The sequence below is a fragment of the Rhinopithecus roxellana genome, chromosome 16, assembly GCF_007565055.1.
Source record: "Rhinopithecus roxellana isolate Shanxi Qingling chromosome 16, ASM756505v1, whole genome shotgun sequence".
NCBI classification, from domain to species: Eukaryota; Metazoa; Chordata; class Mammalia; order Primates; family Cercopithecidae; genus Rhinopithecus; species Rhinopithecus roxellana.
The window spans coordinates 67,316,001-67,338,456 of NC_044564.1; the positions used below are offsets into that span (position 1 = coordinate 67,316,001).

Genomic DNA, 22,456 nt, shown 5'->3' on the forward strand with positions numbered 1-22,456 from the left:
TACGGATATATTATATAAAGAAAAAGAGTACAAAATTATTGAAGAATCGTTTCACTGCTCATGATTAACTTTGTCTTATTGACCTAGAGCATGTTTTAAAAATCACCTCACTAAAACAACAAAAAAAACAAAGTTTAGTCAGAATGTAAGACGCTTCACGAGGAAAGAAAAGCATGTCAGAGAAAGAACTCAGAAGTGACAGTCTAAAGGTAACTAGGAAAGCAAATGTAATAAAGACACGAAGTCTGTTTATTATCATTGCTATTACTTTTCCTTCTAGTAATAAAATTATATAATAAGGGGAAAGAAATTCCCCATGGCAAGTATGGTCTCTATCAAAATTTAAGAGAAAACAGCTTTGAATTTGATTTATATTGCACATATATAATAATGCACACCCTGTCAGCCTTTAGATTTACTTTTACTGGCTTCCTGGGTTTCCAAATGTGCTTTTGTTACTTTTGCTGGTCTTTAGGGTGAGGCCTGCTTGGTGGTGTGGTGAATAAGGGTATTTCCTGCATTCTTTCTCCACCAGTATATTATCAACCCTCTTTCTATATGTATTATATCATACAAACAAATAGTAGAGGATGAATACACTTCTTGCAAAGCCACTATCAAATCCTATCTGCGCTTTGTTTAAATTCAAAAATAATTTACAGAGTGACAGCCTGAGTCAATTTCATCCTCTCAGAAAAGAATGAAGCCTGAAATAAGATCATCATCATATACTGAAGATTTTTCTAACACATGGGAAAAGTCACTTCTTCAAAAGGCTTCATAAAGTCTGGAAAATGAAAGTCTATTATTTAAAAATTCCATGCTAGCCTTTAAAAAGAACCCAAAATTTAGGAAAAAAAAAAATACTTACTGCTCAGTTTCCATTTGTTCCTCTTGCTTGCGTTTTCGATCTGCTGCTTCTTTCTCATGTTGGCCTTTCAGCATATTCCTTCGGTGAGCAGTCTGAAAGTTCCTCCCACCTTTTCTCTTCTGTTTTGAGAATTAGGATGGTTTCAGTTAACTGTAAAGTCAGTGACTAGTGCTTACGGAATTACAACCTTGTGAAAAGCAGCAGCTAGTTTTTAAAAAAGGGATGAATACTCAAATTAGCAACCTAAAAAGAGTCTTTGAATTACACCTATCTCTGCAAGTTTAACTTTGATTAATGACTGTGAAATAATCATCTTGTTTTATGCCCGGCTATAGGAGTGATGTCCTTTGGATAAAATGTAGTATAGTCTCTCTGTTTGCCTCTCTACAGAGTGAGTTCACTTGAGTACTGACAAGCACACTACATGACCTATCCAGTTTTAAATTTTTGGTTTCTAAAAGATTAAGAAATGAGCCAAAAATCAGATAAAAACGAACAAAAGATGTGCATGACCTGGATCTGTAAATCTCTAAGGCTATACACAAAATTTTATTTTCTGCACAAAAGGATACACAGCTTTAGGAAGATTCCCAACCACTATGGCGTCCAAATAAAGTTACATACCACTGATAAAATGTACAATAGGCCTAAAGAGTGTTAAGAATTTCTTGGGGGTAAATAACAAAAATCTCTATATAAATCCACCTCTTTTGTCTTCACTGGGTACAGCCTATTTCATTTCCTCTACCTTTTCTAGACAGATGGAGTTATTGGAAAGGTACTGTTTACTTAATTTCCAGATCATAATTGTAAAACATAAATTTAGAGAACAGACAATAAAGAGACATTTTAAATATGCTTTGTAACATAGCTAATTCAAGTCTATTCAAAAACGTGAACAAATTCAGTTTAACTGCCACTGATATTTATAGACTTCTCCAAAATATTAAAAGCTCCTTAACTAGGTAAAGATTAAGAAATACATAAACGGCCAGGTGTGGAGCCTGTAATCCAGGCACTTTGGGAGGCCAAGGTGGGAGGATCATCTGAGGTCAGGAGTTCGAGACCAGCCTGGCCAAGATTGCAAAACCTCGTCTCCACTAAAAATACAATAATTAGCCGGTAATGGTGGCACACGCCTGTACTTCCAGCTCCTCAGGAGGCTGAGGCTGGAGAATCACTTGAATCCAGGAGGCAGAGGTTACAGTGAGCCAAGATTGCGCCACTGTACTCCAGCCTAAGCAACACAGCGAGACTCCATCTCAAAAAAAGAAAAGAAAAAAATATACATAAAAACTAAGAATAGAACAGCCATTTTATATATGTAGACTTTATACCTTTTCACCTTCTTGATCATCTCCTTCTTCTTCAGAATCGGAGGTTGATGTAACCCCTGTTTTAGCTAGATTTTTCCTTTTTGATTCAACTTCTTTCTTCCCCTCTTTTTTGTCTGGCTCTTTTCTTGGCTTATCTTCCTCCTTCTGGCCCTCTTCATCCTTCTTAAGCTGCTTTTTAGGTTGTTTTTCCTCTTGCCCCTTTTTCTTACTTTTGTCCTCTTCAGTAATGCTATTTCAGAGAACATAACAATGTATATTTGTCATTCAACTATATTCTCCCAGTCAAGTGAACAGTATTTTAGGTATCAGTAAGCTATAATTTTTAATTTAAAGGCAAATCTAAAACAACCTAAAGTAAAACAGAGTGTCTTCACTATCCAATCATAAAAGGAATTCTGTCACAGAACATCCTTTTGGTATAAATTAGAAGATATAAGGTGGGCAGATCCCTGGCTCTTATCGAACTTAAATTCTACATATTTGTAAGAATAAATTATGTTTAAAAAGTAGACACACTGGGAGAAATGGAATTGCGGAAGTGAAATCAAATACGGTCATTTTAGAACTCACAGAAATATTCTTTGCAGGGTAAAAAGGTCGCAACTTAAGCATATAATGATAAATACATAGCCAATTAAGCATGTTTTCAGACAGTGCTGTGCTGACTAGCACCTAAGTATTCCCATCATCACTGAATTTCACAGAGACCACTAAAACAAGAGAAACTACCTAAACTGCTCAATAATCCTAATTACTGCTGCATATTTATGCAAGTTGATACTACAGAAATAGGCTCTAAGAGAATCAAATTATGCAAATACTAACCACATAATTACTTTTATGGTTGATACATATTCTTCCAAAACAATTCCTTTATAAATAAATACTTCACTTAAAGCTCGAATAAGCTGTTTAAAAACTATAACTTTTTACTGTCCAAAGAATTTCATTGAGATTTTCACAAATTATTCAGTTAAATCAATGAATTTGAGAGCTCGAAGAGACTTATCATTCAGTTTAACCTCTTCCATTTGACAGATGAGAAAATGATGATGCAAAAGGTCAAATAACAAGCCCAGTATCTGAATTCCAAATCCATTAACCTCTTTCCAGACAAGTAATTCCCTGACCACTTAAGAACTATTAAGTTGGAAGAGAAGAAATTTACTTTTGCCCCTTTAGAAACTTTTTATTACATAATTATCATTGGGTATGCTTATTTTCTAATGGTCCTATGGGTTTCATCCTTTTAACTTTAGCCTCTCTGTGATTAAAACCATCCTTTTAATAAATGAAAGTAAAAGCATGCAAGTGAAACTATTTGCTTTCTTCAGGATATCCATTGATGTAAATATTCTGATAATCAGTGTCCTAAAAATGGGACTAGAGTCCCATTTAAAAAGGCATTTCTGTGTCTCTTAAACAATACTGGCCAACTACTTTTCCCAAAATGTTACACCTGTATGGAAGGAAATAGCTATGAAAAATAGAAATACCATTTGACCCAGCAAATCTGCTTCTAACAATGTATCCTAACCAATATATTTGCATTATGTACAAAAGAATAGATGACAATGTTTTTAAAATCGTGTATCAATACATAGGATAGATCTTAAGAATTATAAAACATATACAGTGGGATACCATACAGCACGTCTTTAAAAAGTGACTTTAAGGATTTATTTTTAAAATTTATCCTAAGGTCATAAAAAAGATTATTTCAAGGTGTGAAATAATCTTTGTGCCAAAACAAATAATTTGCATAAACATGACTATCACTGCTTGCTACCAATCAGTCTTTTCCCAGTGGTTCTTCCATAAAATACAGACTTGTGACAATTTCCCTTTTTAGCAGTTGAAGAGATATTAGCAAAGTTGTATTTGTAAATTTCTTAATATTTTAGTATGTTAATATAAGCAAAGACTAATGTAAACACAACCCCAAATACTTCAGTAGGCTTTAACAAACATTTCTGAGGATTGTGAGTTGGTTTTTAGCTCTTCTGGGCTCTGTTTTACTGTCGTGTCACATCAGTACCCATGGCAAAGAGACGCTAAGAGATACATGGTGTTCTAATGGTGAAGAGCAGAAGTTTAAAAAGAGCTTATACAGTTTAGTTCTGCACTCCATTGAGTATGTGCCCAGATACACAACCAAGAGTAGTTACAACTCACACTCAGCCTACGTACAGCATGAATAAGAAATAAATGTTGTAAAGGCTACTGCTGTTTTAGGGTTGTCCATTGCCTCAGGAAAAAGCTCACTAATAGAGAAACGGACACCAGGACCAAAAACCTAAAACATGTAGTGACTTGCTTTGGGGCTGGGAGACTGCAAACCCTAATAGGTTATTATACAATGGGTAAAACCATTGGACAGTAGCACAAATAAGAAAATATATTCAATGAACTTGTGGCTTTGGATGAAGAAGTTTCAAAATGCAATACCAGCAGTGTGAAATGACCATCAAGATACATCTGATAGTGTTCAAGAAAGAGATATGTTCAAAAAAGATTAGCCTATTTTCAAGTAAGGACGTAAGGACTTTTGAACAGGGTGATAGCCTGAGTCAAAGACCCTGAGTCAAAGGGTATAGCTGCAGCTGCAGTCTTTAAGAATTAAAACTGGACTTCCTTAATCCTTCACATGGACAAACGATTCCTGAGGGATGGTTTCTCAGAAAAACTTACAAACTCAAAGTATCTATTATTAAATATATAAAGATGAGCATGTCTGAGAAAAGCCTTACGAATAATTGCACAGGAAGCTGACCAGAATTAAACACACATACAAAAGTATTATATTACCAAAAATGACACCAGACTGCATCAAGAGAAAGTGAGATAAGGATAAGTTCCTAAAAAGGAACACTGGGCCCTCAGATTATATGGTCTGAAAGTAGGCTGAGAAAGCTGCTCAGCTGATAAGCAGGGCGGTGTTTTCCAATGACCTTTTCAGATGCAACAAAGGATGATACTGAAAAAGTAGAGAAGTTCCAGAGGAATCAGTCAAAAGCCATGAATACAAACGGAGTGGGAAGCATACTCCCAGGGAAAACTGGGACCTAATCAGGGAACACTAATTATATCCAAAATAGAGGGATCTCACAATATTTTCCCAGCAGAATTTCAGATTTCCAAGGGAATAATGACTGCAAACTCACCTGTTAAGTACCCAATTTCTTAATTCCACTACAATAAAGTATATTGTATTTTTTCTGCCACTATTTTTAAAAATTGACAGGTAAAAATTCTATGTGTTTATGGTATGCAACACAATGTTCTGATGTATGTATACACTGTGGAATGGCTAAATCAAGCTATTTAATGTACTACCTACCTCACATACGTATTTTTATTTTGTGATGAGAACCCTTAAAGTCCACTCTGTCAGTAATTTTCAAGTATACAATATATTGTTATGTGCCACTATTTTTCAAAGTAAATACAGACCGGCAGTAAAACTCTTTAAATATATTTTGGTTGAAACATACCAATTCTCTAATAGTGTTCTACAATTAGAATTTTCTATAATCAGTTCATTCAAAACAATGTAAATCTATGCTTAATAGACATACCCCACTTAAGCCTTTCAAATCTTTAAACACAATAGCCATAAAAAGTTTTTCTCCTCCTTTGTCTAAATATACTGTATTCCTTCTGGCAAAGATGCCCAAAAAAAAGCCAAAGTAAAAAGGATCCAAGTAGAAAAGGCAGCAAAGGAAAAACGCAAAAAAAAAAAAACACTATTTCCTGGATAACTGGATAATTATTCTGAAATGCTTTAAAAATTAAATTTACATACAAAAATTATTTTAGCCCATTTTTAAATAAAGCACCTATTCTGGAGGAGATTAAAAAAAAGATCTGGGCCGGGCGCGGTGGCTCAAGCCTGTAATCTCAGCACTTTGGGAGGCCGAGACGGGTGGATCACGAGGTCAGGAGATTGAGACCATCCTGGCTAAGACAGTGAAACCCCGTCTCTACTAAAAAATACAAAAAAAAAACAAAAAACAAAAAAAAACTAGCCGAGCGCGGTGGCGGGCGCCTGTAGTCCCAGCTACGCGGGAGGCTAAGGCAGGAGAATGGCGTAAACCCAGGAGGCAGAGCTTGCAGTGAGCCAAGATCTGGCCACTGCATTCCAGCCTGGGCGACAGAGCGAAACTCGTCTCCAAAAAAAAAAAAAGATCTGTAGGCTAGCCACAGTGGCTCACGCCTATAATCCCAGCACTCTGGGAGGATGAGGTGGGAGAATTGTCTGAGCCCAGGAGTTTGAGACCAGCCTGGGAAAGATGAGACCAGTCTCACGAAAAAAAATGAGCCAGGTTTGGTGGCACACGCCTGTGGTCCCAGCTACTTGGGAGGCTCAAGTGGGAAGATCCCTTGAGCTCAGGAGTTTGAGGTTACAGTGTGTGACTGCACCACTGCACTCCAGCCTGGGTGACAGAGTGAAACCCCATCTTAAAAAAAAAAAATTTTTTTTTGACATTGCTTCAAATATGTCTAAAATTCCTGAAACATACCATCTTGCCCAATTTCTCTATTATATATTTTACCTTGTATTATCTAAGTATCTATATCAATTGATATACCCAAAAGTCTTTTTTTTTTTTTTTTTTTTTTTTTGAGACGGAGTCTCGCTCTGTCACCCAGGCTGGAGTGCAGTGGCCGGACCTCAGCTCACTGCAAGCTCCGCCTCCCGGGTTTACGCCATTCTCCTGCCTCAGCCTCCCGAGTGGCTGGGACTACAGGCGCCCACCACCTCGCCCGGCTAGTTTTTTGTATTTTTGTAGTAGAGACGGGGTTTCACCGTGTTAGCCAGGATGGTCTCGATCTCCTGACCTCGTGATCCGCCCGTCTCGGCCTCCCAAAGTGCTGGGATTACAGGCTTGACAAAAGTCTTAATTAATGAAATGATAAACAGCCATTCCTTACCAATTTTTACTTTACAAAATTTTTCGTTTTTTCTGTAATTTTAAGAAATATCAAAATAACAAACATCCTGTAAGAGAAAACTGATAAAAACGCAAAGATATGTGCTTGTTTAAAGTCAAATGTCTCATTTATTGCATAACTAATTATACATTAAAAATAAACTCACATGTCACTCTCTGAAGGACAGGGTTGTTTTACCATTTTGGGTCTGCCTCTTGGTTTTGGAATCTTGACTTCTGTAGCTAATATACACATGGAGAAAAAATCAGTAACTACTAGTTTCTAGTTAAGATACAAATCTGATATAAATATTAGAAATGATACATACTATATAAGAATATAAGTAGCTTATTAGATACAATTATTGCTAAATTTAAAAAACACCTCCCCACCATGGTTCAAATGAGCAACAACAAAAAATTTATAAAGAGGTAAACTGAGTAATCCTCAATTTGTCCTTATTATGACTGAGAGGGCTTAAAACATTTTTCTCTATCATTTTGACAGTAATGTCACAAAATTCAACTTTAGAATAGGAAGCAGCACATTTATATTTAATATTCGTATACATATTATATATAATATTACTTATGCAGTTACATATCTTTGGAAGTTCGTATCAGAATTCACTGAGTTTCCTAGCACTATTTTATCCACTACAATATTAAACTCCAAAATATTATGTAAATAAAAAAATTTTTTTTTCTTGATATTACTCATCTTACCCCCCATTTTCAGTAAGAATCCTAGTAAAAAGTAGAAAAAAATTCAATTTTGGTTTTGTTTTACTTTGTATTAGGAAGATCTTTCCAAAATATTTCCAATTTGCCAAATTAAGAAAATACTTTTCCAGAGCTGCATACTGGAAAAATCAAAATCCCTATCAACAGAGAACGCAAAAATTTAAAATATTAATGGCTTTAATCAAATGCTATTTCTCACTCTCTGATTATAACTCCATTTTGAAATCTTAGGACTCTTAAGTGAAAGGTAAAATAAACCCATTATTCATGATAATTTTAACCTCACCATAGCCTCTCTCACCACTATTTAGGGAAAACATAACAGCGATAAAGCAAAGTTTATTTCAAATTTAAATACTTTGAAACAGAGCACAAATCATGTTTATCTCCTTTGAAATCTGTATATTACACACAATCAATTGCCTATTCGCTTCATTCCAAAATATTTGAGGCAGCAACACTTTAAATGGACTGGAATATTAATCACAAGCCAAACAGATATTTAAACATCAGTAATCCTACCTGCAGGTCGTCCTCTTTTAGGACTCACTTTTAGATTAACAGATGCTGCTGCTGTTGTCACTACTCCTGCCTCCTCAGTTTCTACTTGTTTTTCTGCCTGAATTACAAAAATTTAATTAACTTATTTAGCAAGTAGTAGGCACTCAGAAAGTTTAATTCCATGGCAAAACTATGCCAGTCTACGGCAACGTGAATTCAAGTACAGATATAACCGCTATATGATCTTTGTTATTTTTCAACAATCAGAGTAACATCTTCAAACTTAGTTTATAACTCTAGTAAACAATTCTTAAAAATTAACTTTCTTAGAAATGAAGTCATTTGTAAAAATAAAGCTAATATTCTTGATGCAATATGGAGAACAAAGTATGTGATTACACTGCAACTAACACACTGCTTTTTCTAATTCTTCGTTCATATAAACACGTTTTATTTCTAAACTGAGACTGTGACCTAACAGTTCTCCTCTAGGAGTTATTCTTATTTCCCATAAGAAGGGATTTACTACAGCATAGAGTAAGGAATCCCCTGACCATCTGCAAACTCTAATGCCCTTTGATAATTGCTGGTTTGACTCTCCTGGAGAGAATGGCCTCAAAAGAGAATCAGTATTATTGATTTAAGCATTAGCATGGAACAAAGGTTAATAACCACAAATTAGAAACGAAATGTAAACATGAGGCAGCAGTTGGTACTGATCATAACTGCAAGAGGAGGAAAGAGAGAGACCAAAGGAGATGGGCTCCTTTCCCCTCTCCCCCAACTCTCTAGAATTCAGCATTAACTGTATCACTAAAGATATAAGCAAGGCACTCAAAAACATGCATAATCCAATCTCATTGATTAAAAAAATTAAAAATTGCCTTTTCATCAATGATTTGATTTGTAAACATAATGCCCAGTGTTGGTAAGCAGGCGGAGAAGCATTCATACATTGACTATCAATGATCAATAAGCTGGTACCAATAAATACTTTATGATAAAGAGCATAATTATGAATGAGTATTGGCAATACAGAATGTGCTAATCTCTATATAGGGCTGGACACAGTGGCTCACACCTGTAATCCCACCACTGGGATCACTTGTGGTTAGGAGTTCGAGACCAGCCTGGCCAACATGATGAAACCCCTTCTCTACTAAAAATACAAAAAATTAATTAGCCAGGCTTGTGGTGCACACCTGTAATCCCAGCTACATGGGAGACTGAGGCAGGAGAATTGCTGGAACTCAGGTGGCAGAGGTTGCAGTGAACCAAGATTCATGCCACTGCATTCCAGCCTGGGTGACAGAGCAAGACTGTCTCAAAAAACAAAACAAAAAAAACCTTTATATGGCAATTCCACTTCTACGAATGTATCCATTTCTTTATTACGTTTTTAAACATTTCTTTTAACAACTGAAACATAATGAAGCATATTAAAAGTATTATTAAAACTCATCTAAGGTAACCCTTGAGTTGTTCTTAGAGAACACTGAAAATTCCTCCCTGAATATTATTAGCTCAGGTTTTATTTCTAGAGTTTTAAGAACTTACAAAGTTGATCTGCCCCAATCCTGATTCAATAGCTCTGAGTCAGGGAACCAGGATTCTTTGTTTTTAAAAAGCTCCCCAGGTAACAAAGCTTAATAACTCAAGACTGAGAGCTCTTTTCCTACTGAGAAGAGGGCATAATTTGGCTAAAATTATAACTGATCAATTCTTTGGTGCAAAGAAGACTCTTCACTTAACTTTCTGCTTTTGGAAATAAATCAAGACACTGAATAAGAATTATAGGTAGGGTTGGGCGCAGTGGCTCATGCCTGTAATCCCACTCAGCACTTTGGGAGGCTGGGGAGAGCAGATCACTTGAGGTCAGGAGTTCAAGACCAGCCTGACCAACAAGGTGAAACCCCATCTCTATTAAAAATGCAAAAATAAGTCAGGCGCCTATAATCCCAGCTACTCAAGAGGCTAAGTAAGGCAGGAGAATCACTTGAACCCAGGAGGTGGAGATAACAGTGAGCTGAGATCCTGCTACCACACTCCAGCCTGGGCAACACAGCAAGACTCCATCTCAGAAAAAAATAAAAAAGTTAAAAAAAAAAAAAAGAATTATAGGTAGAAGAGATGGTTTCTAAGGGGGTACCAATAAGCGTAACAAGTTCATCGATAATAATTAAAGATATATTAACACTAAGAGATCAGCCCTACCATGCATGTGTGTTCACCCAAAATCATGCAAGTCAGAACCATTCCTCATGAAAATAAAATCAGAAATATTTTATCTAAAGAAAGGACCAATGAAGTTATATGAAATACACATATTTAAAGTTTTTTCCACTCTTAGGATATGCTTAAATATTTAAACATCTTAAATGCAAATATTTTACACTACTGACTACAGATTTATTTCTTCCCTATTTTACTTGCTCTGAGACCTCTAACCCTTTATTTTCTCTTCATTTTTAACCCCACTTTCTAGCTCTAACAGCTTCCTTGATCTTAACTAAAAACACGCCACCTCACACGCACACAAAAACCTCATGGGATTACCATTCAAATGCATTCATAAGTCCTCCACATCCTTGTTTTGCTGTATCTGTCCCACAAATCCTCAAGAAAGAGGTTACTATACAATTCTACCTTCTCTGTTCTATTATTCCCAGCTGCTGAGGCCTGCTGGAAAAAAAAAAAAATGTACAAACATGCATTCATTTTATGCAATCTCAGCTGAGATCTCAAAGTCACTTTACCCTCTCTGATCAGGTCTCCTTCTCCCATCAACAGCTGCATAAACACTCAATCCATTCTTCCTGACTTGTACCACATCCAAAGTCTTGCTTTGATGTGGGTAGGGCAGAAGGGAGTAAGGGCCATAGAAAGGAATTCCCTTAATTTCCTAGTGTCCCAAGAAATTTTCAGAGCCTCTTTCATCCCTCCCCTTCAGTGTTAGAGACTGTAACATCCATCTCTTCCTTGTTAAGTCAATTCCTTCAAATGTCCCCTCCATTCTCTCATCCAACACATATTTATGTAAAATAATTTATACTGACTCTACATCTTTGATCTTTCCTAATTTTGCAAAGAAAAAGTCTTAGGGCATCTACTGTCTTTTGTCATTTTAACACTTTCCCTTAGCCATGAAAACCCCTATTAAGTTGCCACATTCTCCTTTCCTTCAAAGATTTCAAAAGCACAGTGTAACTTTACCATTAAACATTTATTCTCTAACCCCTTAATCTAGTTTCTGTCCTTACCATTCAACTAAATGGAGTTCACCTGAAAGTATCCTAGAGGAGCCTATTTGGCAAGTATCTTACTGGGACCCTCTCTAAATCAGGACATTACTGACCACTTCTTCATTCTGGAACGTTCTCCCTTCCCTTGTTTAGCTTGATAGCCTCTTAGATTTTTCTCTTGACAGTTCATTCTCAGCCATAATTTCACAGAGCAACCTTCCCCGCTCTCCATTGTATTCCTTCAGGATTCTGGTTTCTGCATCCTCTCAATAAACAATTCTCCTTTGACCTTATCTATTACCCTGTCTTCATGCCAGAGACTGCATCTGTAACTTACATCTTCTCTCTTTTTGGGGCCAGAACAATATATATGTATAATATGTATCTCTTCAGTCCAATACACACAGGTGCTTCACCTTCCCCTTACTCATGCCTGTGATTCCAAACTAACATCCTCTGCACTCCCAGTAACTAGTTATTCAAGTAAAGACCTTGGAGCCACCTTAGATTCTGCCCCCCGCCTTCACCACCCACTTCTCATCAACCATCAGCTTAACCTCTTTAAGTGCTGTTAAATCCCATCTCTCCTCTACACCACTTAAAAAAAATCTGCTGTAAGATCCTTGTCCTTCCAGTCTCGTGCCAACTCCTTAGAAAGACCTTTTGTAGCCTCGTCGGTTGCCAACTCACTAATTCCCCATTTAGACCCTCTTATTTTAAATATTTATTTTTTGTCTCAAAGTTCAATGGAAACAAAGACCTTGTCTTCTTTATTGACTACTCAAATCCATGCAAAGGCCAGTAAAGTTAGTACTAAAATTCTGAATGAATTTTAAAGTGAACTGGTTTCAATGCCCCAATCCAATCCCCATCATTCACACTGCTTTAAAAAAATGATGCATTCTTTGGGAGGCCAAGGCAGGCGGATCACGAGGTCAGGAGTTCAAGACCAGCCTGGCCAACATAGTGAAACCCTGTCTCTACTAAATATACAAAAAATTAGCTGGGTATGGTGGCGGGCGCCTGTAATCCCGGCACTTTGGGAGACAAGAGGTGAGCACATCACTTGAGGCCAGGAGTTTGAGACCAGCCTGGCCACCATGGTGAAACCCCATCTCTACTAAAAATACAAAAATTAGACAGGCATGGTGGTGCACGTTTGTAATCCCAGCTATTCAGGAGGCTGAGGCAGGAGAACTGCTTGAACCCAGGAGGTAGAGGTTGCAGTGAGCTGAGATCACGCCACTGCACTCCAGTCTGGGTGACAGAATGAGACTCTATATCCAAAAAAAAAAAAAAAAAAAAATCAAATTTATATTAAAAAAAAGAAAAAAATGAGGCATCACGTTGGGCACAGAGGCTCATGTCTGTAATCCCAGTGCTTTGGGAGGATTACCGGAGGCTGGGAGTTTGAGATAAGCCTAGGCAACAAAGCAAAACCCCATGTCTATAAAAAACTAAAAATAAAAATAAAAAAATAAAAAAATTTGGCCAGGCCGGGTGGCTCATACCCATAATCCCAGCGCTTCAGAAGACTGAGATGGGCGGATCACCTGAGGTCAGGAGTTCAAGACAAGCCTGGCCAACATGGTGAAACCCTGTCTCTATTAAAAACACAAAAATTGGCTGGGCGCGGTGGCTCAAGCCTGTAATCCCAGCACTTTGGGAGGCCGAGACAGGCGGATCACGAGGTCAGGAGATCGAGACCATCCTGGCTAACACGGTGAAACCCCGTCTCTACTAAAAAATACAAAAAAACTAGCCGGGCGAGGTGGCGGGCGCCTGTAGTCCCAGCTACTCGGGAGGCTGAGGCAGGAGAATGGTGTGAACCCGGGAGGCGGAGCTTGCAGTGAGCTGAGATCTGGCCACTGCACTCCAGCCCGGGCGACAGAGTGAGACTCCGTCTCAAAAAAAAAAAAAAAAAAAAAAACACAAAAATTAGCCGGGTGCAGTGGCTCACGCCAGCATTTTGGGAGGCCAAGGTGGGTGGATCACTTGAGGCCAGGAGTTCAAGACCAGCCTGGCCAACATAGTAAAACCCCATTTCTACTAAAAATACAAAAAAATTAGGCAGGCATGGTGGTGTGCACCCGTAATCCCAGCTAATCGGGAGGCTGAGGAAGGAGAATCACGTGAACCTGGGAGGCGAAGGTTGCAGTGAGCCGAGATGGTGCCACTGCACTCCAGCTAGTGCAACAGTGTGAGAATCCATCTCAAAACAAAACAAAACAAATCACCACAAAAACACAAAAATTAGCCAGGCATGGTGGTGTGTGCCTGTAATCCCAGTTCGGGAGGCCCAGGCAGGAAAACTGTTTGAACTTTGGAGGTGGAGGGTTGCAGTGAGCCAAGATCGCTCCACTTCACTCCAGCCTGGACAACAAAGTGAGATCTGTCTCAGGAAAAAAAAAAAAAAAAAAAAGGCCAGGTGTGGTGGCACACTTCTGTAGTACCCACTCTTAGGGAGGGTAAGATGGGAAAATCCCTTGAGCCCAAAAGTTTGAGGCTGCAGTGAGGTGTGATTGCACCAATGCACTACTCTAGCCTATGTGACAGAGCGAGACCCTATCTCTTAAAAAAAATTTTTTTAAAGGAGGTATCTAAAATTTGAAATAATTCAATCATTTCCCATCACTTCTGTAAGTTCCAAGGTCTTTAGGACAACATCAGGTTTTTTTGGTACCTATTCCCTCAAACTTTATGGTGTGTTAATACTGAAATACATTACTCAAGATGCTTGAAACGGAATTTCTGCTATGTGTCTGTATATGCTATTCAAATTGCTTCATGTGTCCTTCCCTGCTCCTTCATCTGCCTGACAAAATTCTGCCTGTATTTTAAAATCCTGTTATCAGGCTGGGTGCGGTGGCTCAAGCTTGTAATCCCAGCACTTGGGGAGGCCGAGACGGGCGGATCACGAGGTCAGCAGATCGAGACCATCCTGGCTAACACGGTGAAACCCCGTCTCTACTAAAAAATACAAAAAACTAGCCCGGCAAGGTGGCAGGCGCCTATAGTTCCAGCTACTCGGGAGGCTGAGGCAGGAGAATGGCGTAAACCCGGGAGGCGGAGCTTGCAGTGAGCTGAGATCTGGCCACTGCACTCCAGCCTGGGCGACAGAGCCAGACTCCGTCTCAAAAATAAAAAAAAATCCTGTTATCACACCACCTCCAACCCATACTACACAGCAAATAAGCCACTATAATTATTTATTTTCACAGTTTACCTCCTCATGAGATAGTGAACTCTTGGTTTTCTTTGTATCTTTGGTATATAATAATTATTCGAGACATAAATAGGTCAGAAAAGGGTGTGAACAAAACTTCGTATATGGAAGGAAAATTTCATATTAATTAAAAGCCTACTATGTACCTAATCTTGCACTGTCACTCACACTCATTTCTCACAACAATGTTGTGAAGTAACAATAACAAAAACATAATGGACAACACTTATATAGCACTTACTAGTGTTTAGGTACCAGGATTTAGCATAACCATTTTACATATGTTAAATCATTTCATCCTCCACAACCTTCGAGTATGTATTTCTAGCCATTTTAGAGAAACTGAAGCAGAGTCATTAAAATGAATGAAAACTGGTGCATTTCATTTCCTTTACCACTCAAGTTATTTTAAAGGTGCTACATCACTAAGAAAGAAACACAGATAGTTTTGCCAAGTAAAACATAACCCATAAAAAATTAAAGGGTTTAGAATAAAAGCTGAAATTTAAAGTTTCATTATATCTACTCTCCCTCAACCCAACTGAAATACAAATTCTTTTCAGATCCCTGTGGTTGGTAAGTCAGTGAAATTACCTTTCTCTTTCTCCCTCTTCTGGCAGCTTTTGGAGTAGTTATATCAACTGCTTTAGTCACATCCTAAAAAAGAAAAAAGAAAACTGAATACTGAATAAATCATTCCAGGAATGAAAGAAACCTTCTTAAACTAAAAGTCACAAGCACGTTTAACTAAAAGCACTGGGGAAATTTGTTTTGCTCTGCAGAGTTCTGAAATTATAAACATTATGTCTCAACATTATAAAGTGAGAAAAATGCATTTCCACTGTCAGATCAAATATGTCATGCTTGCTAGTACACCAGGAAGTTTGTCTATTTACATTTATAAAACTACTTTTTCTACACTAGAATTCTGAATTTTAGGATTGTGAATTTTAAAGGGTGGCTGGGACTTTAAAGATCATCTAACAACCACTTCATGAAGCCTAGAAGGGCTAAATGAGTAATCTTTACACACAGATCATATACAGTTGGACATCAATCTAGGTTTTAAAAAATTTAGTCTAATGCTCTTTCCAGTACATTCATCCCACAATACTTCCCTTTAAAAAATATCCTTAACAGTCGGGTGCGGTGGCTCAAGCCTGTAATCCCAGCACTTTGGGAGGCCGAGACGGGCGGATCACGAGGTCAGGAGATCGAGACCACCCTGGCTAATACGGTGAAACCCTGTCTCTACTAAAAAATACAAAAAAACTAGCCGGGCGAGGTGGCGGGCGCCTGTAGTCCCAGCTACTCAGGAGGCTGAGGCAGGAGAATGGCGTAAACCCAGGAGGCGGACCTTGCAGTGAGCTGAGATCCGGCCACTGCACTCCAGCCTGGGCGACAGAGCGAGACTCAGTCTCAAAAAAAAAAAAAAAAAAAAAATTCCACACCCTCTAGTTGTACTTCATGTTTTACGCATAAAAATCACTTCAAAGAATAACATGTATGCATCTTAAAGATGCACAAATTGTTTAGCAATACTGTATTTAATACTTACACAAGGAAATAAGCCTTAAATATTTTCTAATTCACTTTTCAAGTACTTTAAAAATTACTTACTAATAATGATGGCCAACTTATTTCATTATTTGTTCCTTGAAACAAAATCGGTTTAAAATACTAGGAGAAACAGAACATACCTCATTGCTGGTTTTTTCTTCATGGTCAGTATCTTCCTTTGAAACGCTCGTTTCCTTTTCTTCAACTTCAACATCAGATGATGCATTTGATTGTTTAGTTGCTGCCTGTGAGCAATCAACTCTATTAATTTTGCAAAATAAGTTTTTACCCCAATAATATACGCAATTCTTTATTTTTATTTTTTTAGAGACAGGGTCTCACTCTATCACCCAGGCTGGAGGCAGTGGTGCAATCGTGGTTCACTGAAGCCTCAATTCCTGGGCTCAAGGCATCCTCCCTCCTCAGCCTGAGCCCAGGAGGTCGAGGCTGTTGTGAATCATGATTGTACCACTGTACCGCAGCCTCTGCAACGCAGTCTCAAAAACTAAAAAAATTCCAAGACTATATGCTGACAAGGCTTGGCAATTTGGAAGATGAAAAAGACCATAAAGGTGCAATCACAGGACAAGTGATCCAAGAGAAATGACAAAACGTAGTCAGGCATTGTGGCACACATCTGTAATCCCAGTACTTTGGGAGGCTGAGGCAGGCGGATTGCTTGAGGTCAGGAGTTCAAGACCAGCCTGGCCAATATGGTGAAACCCCATCTCTACCAAAAATACAAAAATTAGCCAGGCATGGTGGCGTGCGCCTATAATCCCAGCTACTCAGGAAGTTGAGGCACGAGTATAGCTGAAATCCCGGAGGCAGAAGTTGCAGCGAGCCAAGATCAAGATTGCACCACTGCACTCCAACCTGGGTGACAGAGCAAGACTCTGTCTCCAAAAAAAAAATAAAAAAGAAAAGAAAATTACAAGACATTTTAAGTTTCAGAAAACAATTCTGTCTCTCAGATGTCTTCCCATTACACAGTCAAGGCAATAATGATGAGAAACCATGTAACCATTCAAATACTTAGTGATTAGCTATTCTTCTCACAGGTGTACATGCTGGGCACACAGGACATTAACCTTTGTTCACAGAGGCAATATAACTCTGTAGCAGGTACAGACAAGTACAGAAACAATTATGATATGGTTTGATGAATCCATTAACAAGTAAGTACTCGGAGATAATGAAGTCACTTATGATCATTTAATGTGGCCTTGGAGCTTCAATGAAAGATTTCTATGTTACAGATAGAACAGTATCTAAAAAGTTATCTAAGAAAAAGCATGGCACATGTGAAGACATAAAATTTACAGGTTTAAGAGTAAAAAGTGGGCCGGGTGCAGTGGCTCAAGCCTGTAATCCCAGCACTTTGGGAGGCCGAGACAGGCGGATCACGAGGTCAGGAGATCGAGACCATCCTGGCTAACACGATGAAACCCCGTCTCTACTAAAAAGTACAAAAAACTAGCCGGGCGAGGGGGCGGGCACCTGTAGTCCCAGCTACTCGGGAGGCTGAGGCAGGAGAATGGCATAAACCTGGGAGGCGGAGCTTGCAGTGAGCTGAGATCCGGCCACTGCACTCCAGCCTGGGCAACAGAGCGAGACTCCATCTCAAAAAAAAAAAAAAAAGAGTAAAAAGCTAGGCCGGGCATGGTGGCTCACGCCTGTAATCCCAGCACTTTGGGAGGTTGAGGCGGGTGGATCACAAGGTCAGGAGTTCAAGACTTGCCTGGCCAAGATGGTGAAATCCCGTCTCTACTAAAAATACAAAATTAGCCAGGCATGGTGGCAGGCACATGTAATCCCAGTTAGTCGGGAGGCTGAGGCAGGAGAATTGCTTGAACCTGGTGGGGCGGAGACTTCAGTGAGCCGAGATTGCGCCACTGCACTCCAGCCCAGGCGACAGAGTGAGACTCTGTCTCAAAAATAAATAAATAAATAAAAATAAAATAAAAAAGGCTAAAAAGCTGCAGAATTTCCACTTTGTTGCTACCTCCCTTCTTTAGGTTTACTCATGCTCTTCCCAATTTTTGGACCTCAGGTCTTAAAAAGAAAACATTTATTGATGAATGAGAAACTTTCCAATTATCTTCATAAAGACCTCCTCTCATAGCGCTCTGAGTCTATTATAAAGCCATCTGTTTACATTAAATCGTAAGAGCTCTGAGACATTCATTTGGGAATATATGCAACAATTGAAGAGTGCAACTGACAATACAAAAAATTTTTCTAAGCCTATAATCCCAGCATTTTGGGAAGCCGAGGCAGGCAGATCACAAGGTCAGGAGATCGAGACCATCCTGGCTAACACAGTGAAACTCCGTCTCTACTAAAAATACAAGAAATTAGGCCGGGCGTGGTGGCTCAGGTCTGTAATCCCAGCACTTTGCGAGACTGAGGCGGGCGGATCACCAGGTCAGGAGATCGAGACCATCCTGGCTAACACGATGAAACCCCATCTCTATTAAAAATACAAAAATTTAGCCGGACGTGGTGGCAGGCACCTGTAGTCCCAGCTACTCGGGAGGCTGAGGCAGGAGAATGGTGTGAACCCAGGAGGCGGAGCTTGCAGTGAGCTGAGATGGCGCCACTACACTCCAGCTTTGGTGACAGAGCGAGACTCCGTCTCAAAAAAAAAAAAAATTTTTTTTTTTTCCTAAATCCATCAATACCAGCACAAAGGAAAAGAGAACAAGTGTTTTCTGTAGTATGATAAAAATGAAACAAATTGGATAAAGGCAAACCACTCCATGAAAATTTAGTATCATATGTAAATTAATAAAAGCTCTAGACCCATGGAAAAAAACACAGAAAAGAAAGTATAAGGTGGCTGCTGACACCAATAAATATAATTTGCACAGTGTTATATTTGTCACATATTAATTTAACTCATGAGGTTCATATTTGAATACAATTCTATGGATTTAGAAATTAAAGGCTGGGTGCAGTGGCTCATGTCTGTAATCCCAGCACTTTGGGAGGCTGAGGCGGATGGATCACCTGAAGTCAGGAGTTTGAGGCCAGTCTGGCCAACATGACAAAATCCTGGCTCTACTAAAAACACAAAAAGTTAGCCAGGTGTGGTGGCGGGCACCTGTAAACCAGCTACTCAGGAGGCTGAGGCAGGAGAATCACTTGAACCCAGGAGGCATAAGTTGCAGTGAGCCAAGGCTGCACCATTGCACTCCAGCCTCGGTGACAAGAGCGAAACTCCATCTCAAAAAAAAAAAAAAAAAAAAAAAAAAAAATTAATTAATTAAAGAGAATAAGAAAATTAAAGCACACATCATGTAAGTTGCAAAACCTAAATTTAGGAGAATAGTACATACAGCTTTAAATTCAATGATGTATTAAACCCTCAATCAGGAGGAGTTAAATAACTGAATAGTTCCCAGTTTCTTGAGATCTGTTTACACAAAATAATGATTTAATCAATTCGTTTTGATATAAAATGTCCAAGGTTCAACCTCACAAATAAGAACATAACAAGCTAATACGAAATTCATAAGGCTTTTAGTATTTATTTTCCTACAGCCAGGATAGTGATTATTCCCCAGGATTAAATAAGTAATACCAAATTTTACGTAATGACGTACCTGTTGACTTGAAAATTTCACTTTTGGATTGTTATCTATCTCCCATAAACCTTCATTAAAACCTTTTCTTTTATTTGGTTTGCCATATTTTTCCTTATTTTCTGAGTAAGGAAATATATCCTTTGGTCCTAAAAAAGCACTAAAAAAGAAGGGGGCAGGACGTGAGTACAAAGCAAGCTCAAATATATAATTTATTAAATAATACACCCTATTATGCAGTTATCAAAAATGCATAATCTAAACTGCATTACAAATCTTATATAAGTTAAAGGACAATTAATAATTCCAAATACTTTTATTAAATTCAGTAACAAGCTACTACTTAAATCCGTAATTCTATTAAGTAAAACTACAGAGGTTGCACAATGTGAATGTACTTAACACTGCTGAATGATACACTTAAAAATGGTTAAATCGCCAGGCGCGGTGGCTTACGCCTATAATCCCACCATTTTGGGAAGCTGAGGCAGGTGGATTACCTGAGCTCAGGAGTTTGAGACCAGCCTGGCCAACATAGTGAAACCCTGTCTCTACTAAAAATACAAAAATTAGGCGGTCATGTGGCACACGCCTATAGTTCCAGCTACTTGGGAGGCTGAGGCAGGAGAATCACTTGAACCCAGGAGGCGGAGGTTGCAGTGAGCTGACACGCCACTACATTCCAGCCTGGGTGACAGTCTGACTCCATCTCAAAAAAAAAAAAGTTAATAAATTTGGTTTTTTTTAACCTACAATGATAAACTACAAACTCTGACACATTAGCATTAATCAATACATTTAACTGCACCCGAAATATAGTTTCACTTCAAAATAACTTCGTATATTATACAACTCAAAAAACTTACGTTTTTAAAATGATCAATGAGTATGTTAAGAATTTTATTTTAGGCCGGGCGCGGTGGCTCAAGCCTGTAATCCCAGCACTTTGGGAGGCCGAGACGGGCGGATCACGAGGTCAGGAGATCGAGACCATCCTGGCTAACACGGTGAAACCCCGTCTCTACTAAAAAAATACAAAAAACTAGCCGGGCGAGGTGGCGGGCGCCTGTAGTCCCAGCTACTCGGGAGGCTGAGGCAGGAGAATGGCATAAACCCGGGAGGCGGAGCTTGCAGTAAGCTCAGATCCGGCCACTGCACTCCAGCCTGGGCGACAGAGCGAGACTCCATCTCAAAAAAAAAAAAAAAAAAAAAAAAAAAAAGAATTTTATTTTACTCAATGAGGGAATCAGACATGTTATAACCCATTCATTCATATATGTACAATCAGTTCTTGCTATCTGCGGTAGTAATGTTCTATAAAGTCACTGTGAAAACTGAATTAGCAAATACTCAACCATTGCTCCTAGGGTAAATACAGGGTTAAGTTCCTGTAATCACAAGGTTTTCATAAACCATTCAATACATAAACTCATTTTATGTGTGTTTCCGTTTTAAAGACACCTTATTTAATACAGATTGCTAACTCTTTAACACTGAACTCATAGCCAACAGCGTATGTAACATGCGCTTTCTCTGTAAAGCACATTATAACCTTCTCGCACTTACCAACACTAAAGAACACTTTAGCATTAGGCTTGGGGGCTGGTTTAATTGGCAAAATGACCAACAAAAGCACAAAAATGCAAAACCTCATGGCAATAAATAGACTGCAAAAAAGATACTTGCTTACAGTATGAGTGCTGAAAAAAAGAAGGCAAGCATTCCCTTGTTCAACCTCAGCTAAGTATGCGTTGTATCAGGACACTCAAATGTTTCTGCTACTCAGTGCATGTTTGTGAATGACCTGTACAACAAGTACTACTGATCTGGGCTTACAAATAAATTTTAGTGAGCAGGTACATTCGCAAATATGGAATCCACAAATAATGAGCCTCAACTGTTTGCATGTGTGTATATATATACACAGACAGTTCTTAATTTACTAAGAGGTTATGTCCCAATAAGCCCACTGTAAATCTAAAATATCTTAAGTCGGAAATCCATTTAAATACCATGAAAAACCCACTCAAGTCAAAAATCTAAGTTGAACCATTGTAGGTGTGTTAGTCCATTCTCACACTGCTATGAAGAAGTACCCGAGACTGGGTAATTTCTAAAGAAAAGAGGTGTAATTGACTCACAGGTTCCACATGGCTGGGGAGGCCCCAGGAAACTTACAATCATGGCAGAAAGCACCTCTTCACAGGGCCACAAAAGAGAATGCATGCAAGCAGGGAAAATGTCAGACACTTATGAAACCATCAGATCTCATGAAACTCACTATCACAAGAGCAGCATGGGGAAACCACCTCCATCATTCAATTACCTCCACCTGGGTCCGCCCTTAACACATGGGGATTATTAGAATTCAAGGTGAGATTTGGGAGGAGACACAGAGCCAAACCCTATCATTCTGTCCCTGGCCCCTTTAACAATCATGCCCTTCTAACAGTC

The 22,456-nt window shown here is 38.7% G+C and overlaps 1 protein-coding gene across 3 annotated transcripts in view; it reads right to left on the reverse strand.

The window, feature by feature from the left end:
• Positions 1–22,456, reverse strand: part of PSIP1 (PC4 and SFRS1 interacting protein 1) — a 52,330-nt gene that overhangs the window by 7,945 nt on the left and 21,929 nt on the right. For all 3 annotated transcript variants that reach the window (XM_010355018.2, XM_030919253.1, XM_010355019.2), the window contains exons 4-10: positions 20,024–20,162; positions 16,556–16,660; positions 15,450–15,512; positions 8,409–8,505; positions 7,310–7,385; positions 2,209–2,437; positions 872–990 (exon numbers count right to left, since the gene is read on the reverse strand). In XM_010355018.2, coding sequence (XP_010353320.1) covers positions 872–990; positions 2,209–2,437; positions 7,310–7,385; positions 8,409–8,505; positions 15,450–15,512; positions 16,556–16,660; positions 20,024–20,162 — 828 coding nt within the window. The remainder of the gene's footprint in view (positions 1–871; positions 991–2,208; positions 2,438–7,309; positions 7,386–8,408; positions 8,506–15,449; positions 15,513–16,555; positions 16,661–20,023; positions 20,163–22,456) is intronic.